General features: G+C 46.3%; 1 protein-coding gene across 1 annotated transcript in view; it reads left to right on the top strand.

Annotated features, from left to right (window-relative positions):
• The window catches only part of PLPP4 (phospholipid phosphatase 4), a 120,944-nt gene that overhangs the window by 41,773 nt on the left and 65,151 nt on the right, over positions 1–14,020 (top strand). Inside the window, exons 3-4 of the mRNA XM_039250444.1 lie at positions 7,620–7,710; positions 12,417–12,480. Of these exons, the coding sequence (XP_039106375.1) occupies positions 7,620–7,710; positions 12,417–12,480 (155 nt within the window). The remainder of the gene's footprint in view (positions 1–7,619; positions 7,711–12,416; positions 12,481–14,020) is intronic.

Genomic DNA, 14,020 nt, shown 5'->3' on the forward strand with positions numbered 1-14,020 from the left:
TTTTAATATTTTCATAGTTTATTTATTTTTGAGACAGAGACAGAGCATGAATGGGGAGGGGCAGAGAGAGAAGGAGACACAGAATCTGAAACAGGCTCCAGGTTCTGAGCTGTCAGCACAGAGCCCGACGTGGGGTTTGAACTAACGAACCTCGAGATCATGACCTGAGCCGAAGTCGAACGCTTAACTGACTGAGCCACCCAGGCGCCCCTAGATGCGGATTCTATAATAACACGGGGAAAGCAGTAGACACATCTATAGTACATATAACACGAAGAGGAAATGTATTTTATCATCACAGAAATCAGATTTTTTTCTCCTGGATTTTATTAAGAGTTTAATATAAAATATCATTTATTTGCTTTGATCCATTAAAACCTTCGGGTGTTTATGGAAGACTAATAAAATCTATATTTTCAATGTTTTTTAAAACAAACTTGATTTCTTTAGAAACTTCAAGTTTTATTGTTTAATACATTTAAAAAAATCCTGGGCTCTGTTTTACTTATGGTTGGAATGTTTTTTGTTTTGTTTTTTGGGTTGTTTTTGTTTTTTGAGAGAGAGAGGCGCACGCATGTGCACGTGTGTGAGTGGAGGAGGAGCAGAGAGAGAGACAGAGAGAGAGTCTCAAGCAGGATTCATGCCCAGCATGGAGCCTGATGGGGCTCAATCTCGTGAACCGTAGGATCATGACCTAAACCAAAGTCGAGAGTTGGTTAGACACTTAACTGACTGAGCCACCCAGGTGCCTCTTGGTTGGAATGTTTGCATCTAAAGACAAACTTTTCAGTTTTTCCTAACCACAGTGTTGCTTAAAGACAGCTGGTAATAACCCACATCTTTGAAAACCCGCTTTTTGCTGTCGGAAGACCTAGTTTGTGTTGTTTTTGGCTTTTTCTTTGTTTCTGTCTTCATAGTTGTGTCTTTGTACATTCAAGGAACGCTTCCAGCCTGCTGTGGGTAAGAAAAACCATAGGTGCTTCAGATGATGGGAAGTCAGATCAGACCTGGCGGGGGTATAACCTGCATATAGGGGTCCTGCGGGCTTCTGGTGGAGAGGGTACTCTAAAGAGAAATAGAATCTAGAAAGGGCTAGAGGCTTGGGTAAACTTGCGGGGAGCTTCATTATCACCATCATCATCACCATCATCACCATCATCACCATCAACACCGTCATCATCATCATCATTATCTGCATCACCATTACCATCATCAGTCATCATCATCATCATCATCATCATCATCATGGCAGTAACAACAACGAGCAGCATCTCGCGAATACAGGTGTTGTGTCCCCCACTCGACAGTGGCATCTCAGATAACCCCTCTCCCAACCTGTTGAGGTCATCACTTTTGTAATCCCATAACTTCGGTGGAGAAAATGAAACCTCAGTGAGATTTAGCAACTTGTCCAAGGTTATCCAGCCACCAGTTGCTAGACCCGGATTTGAATGCCAACAGCCATAGGCTAGACCCTCAGGGACCCATTCAGCTGTGATGCCTCCTTCGGGGCTCAGGTGACGTGGCAAGGTGGTGAGAAGCTGATCGCACGCAGAAGAGCTGGTGTGTAAAAAGGCACAGACACAAGAAAGCATGGGCCACGTGGGCCCAGTGAACAGGAGTATGTTTGCAGTATTTGTGTGGTGAAGGAGGCAGAGGAAGGCAGGGAAAGAAGCAGACCATGGATGGCTTCAGGTTAGTTAAGTTTTCCTTAATTTAACCGACAGTTACATGCCTGATTTAAGCATGGTGTTGGGTGATGGAGGTACAAATCTGGACAAGATACGGTTTCCTGTGTCAGGGGGACCCAGGCATGAACATCGGTGGGATGGGCACAGGAAAGCTCTTAATAGGAAAGCTCAGGTAGTGAGTTGATGGAATGGTTGATGTTCTCCAGTTGCTTTACTTGGCTTAAAAAAAACAAAACAAAACAAAGAACAACCTACCCAAGACCTGTTCTTTGCCCTTGTTCTTTTTGCCCTGGCCACGAGTCCAGAAGATTTACTTCCGTGAAATATTACGGATATGGTGTTGATGCAATAACAGGATTTCCTATTCTAGTATAGGATACTTCTAAGGAAGACAAAGTCAATTTTGGAGGGAGGAGGGAAGGAAAAGAGACAAAGCTGTTCGTGATAGACAGTTTAATTTTTAGCCTCTTTGGAAAAGTCTTAGACAGCTCTTTTCTCTGTGATGGGCTGTAATTGTTTACCCACAGCAAGGCCCTTTCCAGGTGTCTGCACTGCATGTCCTGGCTTGTCTCTATAAGCACTTTTCAGCACACCTGTCAAGTGCCAGAAATTAAGGCACTTCAGGCCGCTGTTTGTCTGAGATGAATGAACTGCAGTGACAAGCTCTTCTCCGGTTAACATCCTAACATCAGGGTTTGAGCCCTTTGGTTGTTAAAAGTTCTCGGTATGCTTGTGCCCCTCCCACCTGAGACACACTGGCCCTGCTTTGTCATTTTCCAGAAGCATCCTGGCAGCACTGTCTTGCATCAGCACCGCAGGTGACCCACCTTCTGGTGCAGCAGTGGCTGGGAACTGATGGTACTTCCTGTGTTCGTTTCATTCGTGGACGCACAAGGCAGGCCCCCCGTGGAGATGCCGGTTGCTGGTTGTGTAGGGAATGGCAGGTGGCCTCGATGGATTATGCTCTTCCCTGTTCCTGACCTCCTCCCTGCACTGCTCAGACCTATACTCAGGGCATAGGGGGCTGGGGCTTCAGACCACTGTATTCCCAATAGTCTGGTCACAGGATCCTGGTACTCCTTTGCTGGTTTGGGTCATTTGTTAACATTTTCCCTGGGAAATAATGACATCGTAGCATCCGGTGGCTGCTGGCTGCTAACTCTGCTGGACTTTCTGGGTCGGCCTTTGCTGTATGTTCCAGAATGGATTGCCTCTGATCACCTTTCTACCTATGTGACTTGGGAGAATCACCTGCCCTCCTAGCACCTCAGTTTCTTTATCTGTATAAAGGGCCTTTCATAACACTTCTCTTCCCCTCCTACGGTGCCAAGAGCATCAAATGGGGTGATAGACTAACAGTGCTTTGTTTAGTGTGTGGTACAGAAGACGCATTCAGTAACTGCTGATGAACTTAAATCCCAGGAACAATATTTATTATGTGTAGTATTATTGTACCCATCTTATAGATGAGAAAACTGAGATCCAAAGGTGAAGAGGGTGAGTGACTTGCTCATGGTCACAGAGCTGGTAAGTGTCAGAGCTGGGGCTTGAACCCAGCTCTCCTTAATCTGAGTCTATTCCATACATTTCCCTCTGCAGAGCTCCGGCTTCTCTGCTGTGTAATAGCATCAGGCCAAACCAGCCATGAACCAGATCCTGCCTAATGACGGATATATATGACCTTGATATTTGGGATCTGTGCACTACAATTAATTAGTAGCTTACAAACCATTCTTTAATGGAAGAATGACCTCAGCCTCAGTTTCCCCACCTGTAGGATGAGGCATTTGGGCTAAGGTGATCACTGCGATTCAAGACTCCAGCCCAGGCAGCATAGAAGCCCTGGTTGAGGTGACCCAGCCCACCAGGTGCATGCCTTTGAGAGTTCCCTTCTTTCTCTGTCTTGTTAGTTGTGCAAGGAGGTTCCCCCCATCTCCCTGCCCTCAGGAGAGTAGTTAGAAGATTAGACAAATGTGAGGAAAGTGCCTCACACATGGTAGGTGCTTAATCTGTGACAGCTGTCCCTAATATTTCTGTGACTTGCCCATGTTCTTGGACATAAGCCCCCTTACTTCCCCCTCCAGCTCCAGAGAAAAGGCATGTGCCCTGTTTTATTAGTGCTTCTTACTTCTCAGGTGAGAACCGCTATAACTCCATGCTTGAAATCCCAGAGCTGGATATAAACAGCCTGGGTACAAATTTCCACTTTACCGCTCAGTCACTGTGTGACTTTCAGCAGGTTGCTTAACCCCTCTGTGCCTTAGTTTCCCATCCATAAAGTAAACATGTGTTGATGTGTTAATTTGCACGAAACGCCTAGAACAGACCATGGTCCTTATTAAGGTTTCAGAACGTGTTAGTGCTGGTTGTCTAACTTAGGTCTGTCTCCTGAGCAGCCCTGTTCTTATAACTCGTGAGAGAAACTCAAAGATGGAGAGGGTTCAGTCTGTTCCCTGCATCCTGCTGTGGTGACTGGCTGGCATTCCCTGTTCTGCTCTCTCGGGTCCCTTTTAATAAGCACTACCATTCACTGTCTCTCCACTGGGCTCATTCCCAGGATTTAAAAAAAATTTTTTTTAAGCCATGGAAAAGTTAACCTAAGGGAAAACAGTAGTGGGGGAGATTTTGCCTGCCTCTTCTGGTCCTGCGTCTCCACAGCTGTTTGGGAGTGGAAATAATCACTCCCCACCTTCCCGTCTGTGTGTCCATCTTCATCCCCGTGGGCTCAGGCAGTAGAACGGCAGCCTTTAAAGGCTTTTGCAGGAATGGCGGAAGGGGTGTGCCCTGGGTTAGTTTCAGTCGGGTTTGCTGGGTGAGGGGGGCGGGGTGCCCGTTCTCGTTTCACTTCTCTTACTCAATTCAGAGGTGCTTTAGCCCAGAAGGAAGTTGTTTTCCTAACGTGTTGGGCTTCTGGGGCTAGTCTCTTAATTCCACCTTTAGTTGGGAAATCTTTGTAAAAAGAGGGACAGATGATACATGTAAATATGTCTCTATCTATGCTGACTGTGCTGTCCGAGGATATGGCAGAATGTTTCCAGGAGGAAGAAATGGGACCGGAGCCCAAGGGTCATTAGGATGAGGAGGGGAGAGAAAGGTGGCTACCCCGTCATGCGCAGACATTTCTGCGGCCGCCTGGGTGATGGGTGCTGTGGTTCTTTCTCTGATTCATTCCCTCATGTGAAGCTCATGAGCTGGGGAGCCCTGGCCCTTCCTGAGTGACTAGCAGAGGCCCAGGAAGCAGTTTCTCGGTGGTTCTAGAAAATAGACCAATGTGCATCTACCTAGGAAGGTTGTAGAAGGGGCGAAATTAGGTGCAGTCTGGTTGGACCATGGCGGGGGGTGGGTGTTGGAAGCAGGGGACCTGGGGCAGGAAGCGGTGCTCAGGGAGACCCCCTTGGCCATCGGGCCGCAAGCCTGGAGCCACTGGGTCTTCCTAATGCTTCTCCAGTTCCTGCCCATGGGCCTGGAGCTGTCGGTTTCCCCTGTGGTGTCCCTGTCTCTTCTTGGTTGGTACATTCCTGCTCGGACCCTCCCGTACACAGCCTCTGAGGAGGGCACAGCCTTGCCAACTCATATCTTTTCTGGGGTTTCATGTTGGTCTTACCTTAGAGTGTGCCATCCGGGATTGCCTGGTCATGTTTTTCTCAGCCCTGCGTTGTTCCCATATTTAAGGTTTGACTATCAGTGGGGTCACTGTTGAGTGAGCTGCTTTCCCTTATTTGGGAGTGTGTGGCCTGGTCTGCACATCTGATGTGAGAGGAAACAGGGAGCTAAGGACGTCTTGGACCTTGACCACAACTTTGGACTTCAGTAAGCAGGGACCTCCATCATCACTCTTGAAACACTAAATGTGTGAGTCAAAACTCTGAGCCAGTGTTGCTCAGTCACCCGCCTCACTATTGTTTGAGACACTTGGCACAAAACGTAGATTCCCCAGACGTGTCTTGAAAGGATACTTGAGGGACTCAGCATTGTAATGAACCTGACTGTTATTCAAGTGTGAGAGCCGCCCAGGCACCCCTGGGAACTTCCACAAGTGTTGCTGGAATATTAGCGCACAAGCGAGTATTGCCTTTTCCAGTCGCCCTTGGGGAAATCTTCTGCTTCTCTGTTTTAGTTCTGAATCTCCTCTCATACAGCTGCCCTTAGACCTGCGCCACATTCTTCCGAATACCTTCCACGCTGACAGGACTTGCTGATTTGGTGTTCAAACAGCTAAGTCATTCAGGACCGCAGCTGATAAGGAGGTTCATCAAGCTGGTTACTGCCATTGTAGTGGGAAAGAAACCAGCCAGCGAGGGGAGGGGTTCTCTCATGTCTCATGAGCTACCTCTGAAGACAGTTCCCAGAGAGGAGACCCCAGGATGTGCCGAGCTCTTGCAATCTGGTGGTAGTAAGTGTGTAGAGCACCTCCAGTCATTTTGAAAGACTGTGTTCATTTGGGTGAATTATTTTTAATTTTTTTAATGTTTTATTTATTTCTGAGACAGAGAGATACACAGCATGAGCAGGGGAGGATCAGAGAGAGAGGGAGATACAGAATCTGAAACAGGCTCCAGGCTCTGAGCTAGCTGTCAGCACAGAGCCCGATGTGGGGCTCGAACCCANAAATGTTTTATTTATTTCTGAGAGAGAGAGGGAGAGAGAGAGAGACAGTATAAGCAGGGGAGGGTCAGAGAGAGAGGGATATAAAGAATCTGAAACAGGCTCCAGGCTCTGAGCTAGCTGTCAGCACAGAGCCCGATGTGGGGCTCGAACCCACGAACCGTGAGATCATGACCTGAGCCAAAGTCGGATGTTTAATCGACTGAGCCGCCCAGGTGCCCTGAGGTGAACTGTTTTTATAAAGGAAAAGTGTCTTCTAGCCAAGCCTATCCCTGTTAGAAAACCCCTTTCCAAAAAAAAATGGCATTGCATTAGAGTACAGGCGGAGATTTCCAAAGGTGTGAACACTGTTGGCCAATAGTCACCATACTCCACCCTTCCCACCACTGTCTGTTAGGCTAGTTGTGAATGTGTGAGATAATTAGTCCCTTCTGATTTTGTCATCCTGAGATGTTATTGTCAATAAGGAAGTAACTTAAATACTGTTTTCTTGGTTGTTGGAATGTTGAAAACAATTCACTTGTTGTAGAATGCTGAATAAAGTGTAGATATGACAGGCAGAAAACCTGGTCTCCAAAGCCTGGGCTTGTGACTCACCAGCTGTATGTCCTTGGGCACATCATTTAGTCCCCACGCCTGGCAAAGATAGTCCCAGAGTCATCAAGAGAATTTAAGAGCCGCCGGTACCTGATGCTACCCAAACACAGCTCCTGCCTCATAGAGCGTTCTGTAATGAATGTCGTTTGCATCTGAATCCCAGCAGCTTGATTCATTAAACACTTACTGCACTTTTGTGTGCTTTGGGCCAAGGGAGGGGAGGAGATGGAAGAAAGGAAGAGAGATGGCAAGCAAAAGGATTAAACTCTGCTTTGCGGAGGAAAGGAAGCTCAACAGAAGAACACCAAAGAAAATGAGTGGATTGACTCTAAACAAGTCCCACGTGCTTGCATGTTACCAGAGAGCTGGGGATGGGAAGCCCAGGGTTATTTCACCCTTCTGCAGGGGAGGGTGTCAGGGGGCTCCTGGCAGAGATGAGTCATCATGATTATAGGCTATACATTTCTGTTTAAAAAGCCACCACTTTAAACATGGCTCCTAGCAATTAGAAATCAATTATAATCCACAGTAAGACCTCCAGTTTCTTTTTTAAATCTTCAGAGTCTCTAAGTATAGATTTAAATCCTCCTTCTTTGTTTGAGGTCAGGAGTTCAGTAACATCATTCAACTAGTGAGTCTAAATGAAACTAACTTGAACTAATTATCAATCAGCCCTCTGATAGTAAACTGCTGTCCTCATAAGGGATTATTTGTTATTTTTTCCAGGCAATTTCTTTCCTCACACCCCTGGCTGTTATTTGTGTGGTGAAAATTATCCGGCGAACAGACAAGACTGAAATTAAGGAAGCCTTCTTAGGTAGAGTATTCGCAGTTCTTGCTCTAGGGGATGGGGCTGAACTTAATTAGATCAATAGATTAAAAAAAAAAAAAAACCTCTGTTGCACCCAGCTGATTTTTCTCTTGGTTATATTAAGCTTGGGATAAACAAGAGAAGGTAAACTTTTAGCCCTAAGAAGAGCCCATGCACAGATGATAAGCACCTCACTTTCAGCGGCAGCCATGCTGCTGTCCATTGTGCTGAATGTGAATGTCTGTGTAGACATCCCAGACCTGTGCTGCGTCTGCCCAGGAGCAGGGGAGCTCTTAGTGATAAGGCAAAGATAATCTGAAACTGTCACCATTGACTGCCCAATCCCACATTTGTGGCTAATAAATTACAGGCAGTTCAGAAATTGGGCACAGATTTCTTGACCAATCACCATTGGCTAGAGGCACAAATGGGCAAAGGCAGATGTAAAATATAATAGAAATCAAAAGTAAATCCTATAACTCATCTTTGTGGGGACATTTTTGCAGTGAAGCAATTTTTATTGTGTAAAGAGTGTCGTAGTCTTTGCCATCAATTATGAGATCGTTGTAACAAATTCTTCTCAAGCTAAGCTGTATCTGCATGTGATGCAAATTGGACATTTTTAAGATTAAATCCATTTTTATGATGTGCATATTAGCTAAATGACTGAGTAAATGACAGTATCAAGAGAAAGCAGAGGTAATTGGCTTGTTGCGTAACCAAAATAAACTACCCAATAGTCAAGTTTTCAGCTTTTTGATCATTAGGAAAACTGAATTATGTTTCTTTTTTGACACCTCATAAAAGCTATCCAAATTCTTACACAAACTGTGTTTTTTATGTGTTGTATGGATTTTACCATTCAGTGAGATAATATACCTGGAAAAATGAGATACTCCCCCTCTGAGGGTATGTTTCTAAATTACTGGGCTTTGAGGAAATGAAAATGTAGCAAAACATGGTTTTCTCTTTTCTTGGTACGAGAATGAGGGTCAGGGGTAAAATCTTAGGTACACAGAACAGTTAAGGGGCTTCGTCCTCTAAAGTGGGACAGGGAACATTTCTTACATAACCAGGCTTTGCTTAGGCTCTAATTGAACAGAACAGAATCTCTCTCCAATTAGCTCATATAAATTAGAGGTTTAGTTACGGGGCTGTATCAGCAATCTCACAGATAGTCAAGAAAAAGGGGAGAAAGGACAGAGGAGCATGGTGGGGTTTAGAATAGGGGGCTGGGGGTAGAGACATGCTCCTTTCTGTAATGTGCCTTCCCTTCTCAGACATTCTGCCTAATCCACCAATGTGGCCATCGTTTCCGCTGCCCCAAACCTTTGCTTTCTATGAGGTTTGAGCTTGCAGCGGTAGGCATTCCCACCCCATACCTGTAGGACTCTCTGTTCCAATGCCCACCTCCAAGTCCCTCTGCATCTACTGGACCAGACTTCCTAGGCAGACCCTCTGGCTCAACTCATTTTTCACACCTGAACACAAAAGTCATGAGTCTCTGGTCAGCCTGTAGGTGCCCTATCTCAGGTCAGGTGTATTCCCGGGCTGCTTATCTGTGGTTTGGGGGATTTGGCGGTCACATAATCTCAGTCCCCTCAGCTGACCTGGCAGAAAGGTTGGTTTTCCCAGGGAGGGCATAGTGCCCTCCACATATGGGTGGAAGAGCCAGGGTGGTGTTTGGGTAAATATCCCCGTGGTCCCTGAAACCTCCTACTGCAAATCCTCTCAGTTGACCTGACAGTCCTTTGCCTTAGTTTTTATTCTAGTTGCTCCGCTGGAGCCACGTCCCAAGGTAATATGACTGTGGGTAAGAGCTGTCTTTCATGGTTATGGTTATAATTTACTGCCAGCTTTTGGAGTTGTGTGTTGTTAGGGCAGTAAGTTACTTCTCTAGACCTTTTCATTTTCTGCTAAATCTCCCTTAGAGTGACATTTCAAAACTGCACACCATATCCTGCCTCCTATATGTTAAGAGAGAAAGTGGGGTTATCAGATGTTCTGTTTGCCCTCTACAAATGATAAAGAGCCTCCTGTTGTACACAGGTGTTTTTTTTTTTTTTTTAATATTCTTTTAGGAAACTTTGGGAGTAGGGGGTGGGGGGAGTGCTCTTTAAAAACCAAGGACAGAAAATCAGGTGTAGTGTTTCCAGTGTTACCTGGAGTTCAGGACTTCCTCAGTGAGAGTGGTTTAGTGTTCAGGTCCCTTCTTTAGCAGACCTGAATCCCAAGTCCTTCCTTTATCTGTATGTCCACAGTGGCCACCGTTGTGCATGTGCTGTGGAACAAGACGGGCGAGGCTTGCCCCCATGCGGGGGTTTTGGGGTTTTGGCTTTTAGGGGTTTGGCTGCAGAATAGCCGATTGGTATAACAGAGACCGCTGTTACGGAAATATTTCACTGCTGAATTCTCAAAACACCAAACTAACAGCAAAAGCCCTCTAATCCTCTGGGATGCTTATTAGCAGTAGTGTTCTCAATACAGGCCACTTGCAGGCTAACTCACAGGACACTTTACTTTGAATTTCTTTATCGGACATGGTCTGGTTTGTCTTTGGTTTTGTTTATGTATTCCTCTCGAACCCATAGTGCTGTGGGATGTTGCAAACACAGCCCTTATGAAACAGACCCACTGGGTTCTTGTTAATCTACAGGCATCCCTGATTAGGGCCATTCATTCCCTGCTCAGCCAGCCTCCCCTCTGGTATCGGTGAAAGGTCCCCACACTGGTCCCCTAGGGGTTGTACAGTTCAGATGAAAAAAATCAGTTCCGTTTGCTTCCAGAATGCTGAGATGACTTTCACCCTAAATATCATCACTTGGAAGCCCCGTTGTTTTCTGTCTCCTTCAGGCTTTAGGATCAGAGCGTGAAGTGGCCAGCTCTTGGTGGTTACATCACATCGACACGTTTTCCAGCTCAGCTACTTGAAACTTTTCAAAGAACCTCCCCGTGTTACCATAAGCCCAGCCAGTGCTGAGGTTGGGGACGTGTATGGGGTTATGGATCCATGTAGTGGTCTATGACATTCCCTAAGGGCACTGGGAGATTGGCTAGCGATGCTTGTTTCCAGAGACCTCCTGTGCGCAGAGGCTGGGCTAGGATCAGGATAAGAAGGAGCCCCACCCAGCTGGGAAGACACAGCAGTGACTTGGCCAAACCAGCTCTAGCAGGACAAGGCCCCAGCCCTGCAGGGTGCTCTCACAGCCTGTGGATTGTCACAGCTCTGGGGACAGTACATCCCTGAAGACAGCTCAGGGTATCTTCCCTCCTCTTTGCAAAGGAGACCTCTCAGCAGTGTTCGGAGGTTGCAAGAGAAGAGGGAAGCCAGCATTTCAGAAGGAAGGGTCTGTGTGTGCAGGATGTAATCAGCGGGATCTCTCTGAATTCCCCCGTGCTCAGTTCCAATTTATACCTCCCAGTCGCCTGCTTGGTGTGTTAATGGAGGTGCGGTGCTGTGACTCTTGCTCTGCTCTCCACCCTGGACGCCCATCCATCCTTTGCTGCCACACACAGATATGGCCGGTTGTTGCATGTCTCACACTTAGGTAATTAGTTTCCCTTGACAAAGGTATTCATTTGAACTGGTCCCTCCTATTTTCTCTGCTACCCATGACTTGTTAAACGCAGATAGGTTTTGTATCAATCTCTGTGGCCAGTGTCCCCAGTGACTGCGTTGGCCATTCCATAGTACTTTCTGCTTATAGAACACATTTGTCTCCCTTGATGACCATGAATTTCTCTAGGCAGCTCCTTCCTGGAAATGTCCCGCTACTGCTATTTTCTTAACATAAATCTCAGCTACTATTGAACAGTTAATATTTGCCAAAGGGAAACAGTCACTCATATGCTTTATTATTCAACAAAACAATGGAATGGACTCATCAATAGGTTTTTATTGCTTATGCATGGTATTTGACCTTCCATCATGTTGACTTGCCTTTTGTGCGGTCTTGATAAACATAGGAGAGACCTGTGAGGTCCTTGCAGAGAAAGCTCTCTCCCCTTGGATGATCTGTATTTCAGCCGGCAAAATCCTTCCAAGCTGCTTAGAGAAAGTTTCCATGTTGTATATTTTTAAATAATGTATTCCAGAAGTTCCTGCTGCCTTAGAGGGCAAAAAAGCACCACATGGGCAAACCCTCTCAAAACCCAGTGAGGGGATGGGACTGTTTACCTTGTAACAAAGTGATTTGTTTGATAATGACTGGACAGCTGTGGGCAGGTTGAAGAGTCAACAAAGAGATAATCACCAAGTGGGAATGTCCTGCCCCGAAGAAGGATTCCAGCAGATGCTGTGATTAGAATTATGTTTGAGAAGATTGCCAGAAAGAAAGAAAAATGTTAGTTTCTTGCTACACTAAAAGAGATTCTACATGCTGCAGTATTAAATCTGTTCCTATCAGGCCAGAACATAATGGATGTGTTCCTTTCCAATGTTAAAAATATTAAAAAGTCAGGGAGGAGAGATACATTTCATGTCATAAGTGCTTGGCATTTGATGAGTCACTCTCCAAAGTCTTGACTTAATTACATTTTACTCTAGCCATGCAGACTTCCCTGTGTTTTCTCAAAGTATTGGTTCATATTTCTATGGTCATAAATTGACTAGTATTATTATGTGACAGTGATGATGATGATGGTGATGATGATGATGATTGTGATTTGAGAACCAGCTCATTATTTTTCTGTTTGTTGGTTTTGTTTTGTAGCGGTGTCCTTGGCTCTTGCTTTGAATGGAGTCTGCACAAACACTATTAAGTTAATAGTGGGAAGGTAAGTTCCAAAAAGAAACAAAGGGCTTAGACTCTCAAGGTCGTCTGTGGATGGGCATATGGGAAGTGATTCGTCTTCTCCATTTATCTTGCTTCTCTGTCGACTGTTCTAGAAGTGAGCTAGTCTCCATAGAGATGAACGGTCAAAAGACCTGAATTTGAGGCTTGATGTCAGCCTTGACTAGCTGTTGGCCTTGGACAACTCCCCTCTTAGACCCTCAGCATTTACTAATTATCTACCTATTTGGGGCGGGGGTTGCTGGCCAGGTAGCAAGAGTGGATATACATTGGGTCATGCATGACCTGGGGCTGCACTGTTCTTCCAACTTTCTGTTTAGAGTTGCTGCGAGGCCCCAGTGAAATGGTGGTTCCCAGGCCTTGTCTGCTCTAAGGTTCTGGTTCAATAGGTGAACAACTAAACTACACTTGGAGAAACACTAGCCAAGTAGGGAAGATGGAGTATGCCAGCAGCTCTGGTATTTTATTGAGACTGATTACTGATAGGTTATAGATATTGATAGATTATTTTTGGGCCTAGATCCAAGAGCTGGGAAGACCAAGGAGTCAGTGTGATTCAGTTTGTGCAGAACAGAGCCCTTGTGTTTGTAGCTCTAGCAAAAGCTTGCCCCTGGCTGGCGTTCAGCAAATATTAGTTGAGTTAATGGGAAGTGATTGGCCATCACCCATCTGTGTGAGAGTCCTCACCTGAGGAACACAGACAACATGGGGTGAAGTGTGTCAGTGCAAGAATCCAGTTGCTGGGGCTCAAGCTTGCTTTTGCCTCTTACTGGTTGTATGTGACCTTGGGCAGGAGTGTAATCATTCTAAACCTTCATTTTTGCACCTGTAAGATGAAGGAAGTCCTGGGGTTGGCATAAGAATCACGTGACATGATTCTCATGCAGTGCTCAACACTGTGCATGGTCCCCACTAAGGGCTCAGTAAATGCTAGCTATGTCTGCAGCAGGTGGCTCGACCTCAGGTGGCCAGCTGCCGCCCACTTCCTGTGAGGTCCTCCTCCCTTGACCTGGGCCTGGATGGCCGTGAGCTCTGCATCATGGAGCTGAGTTCTCAGGTCCTCCCTCTCAGTGAGGCCAGGTGAGGCCTGCTATTTGATGAGGGGTGATTGGCCATCCAGATTCAAGACATAGGGACATGAGGAGCCTGGAGTCTGAGGTTCTGGAAACAGCCTCTGAATGGGAGCTATTGACGGAGGCAGGCACTACCTTCTAGTTCTCCGACACTGTGCTTAGCTGCCTCCTATCTAGTCATTTCCTCTAAGCCTCACGACCTCACCGTTGCATGGGTATTGATCTCCCCCTTTTACATATGTGGAAACTGAGGCTGGGAGAGGCTATGTGGCCTCCCCAAGGTCAGAAAACCAGTAAGCAGCCAAGTGGGAGTTCCAACTCAGAGCTTGAGGCCTGAGCTTCTCCCCAGACTGCCACGTCTGGCGTGGTTCGCAGGGGGCTCCCGTGTTGGTGGCAGGAAGAGCTGGGGGCAGCGGGAGTGGGGGGGTCAGCTTGGGGTTCATTTGCGAC

The sequence above is a fragment of the Hyaena hyaena genome, unplaced genomic scaffold (assembly GCF_003009895.1).
Source record: "Hyaena hyaena isolate Hyena2069 unplaced genomic scaffold, ASM300989v1 scaffold_367, whole genome shotgun sequence".
NCBI classification, from domain to species: domain Eukaryota; kingdom Metazoa; phylum Chordata; class Mammalia; order Carnivora; family Hyaenidae; genus Hyaena; species Hyaena hyaena.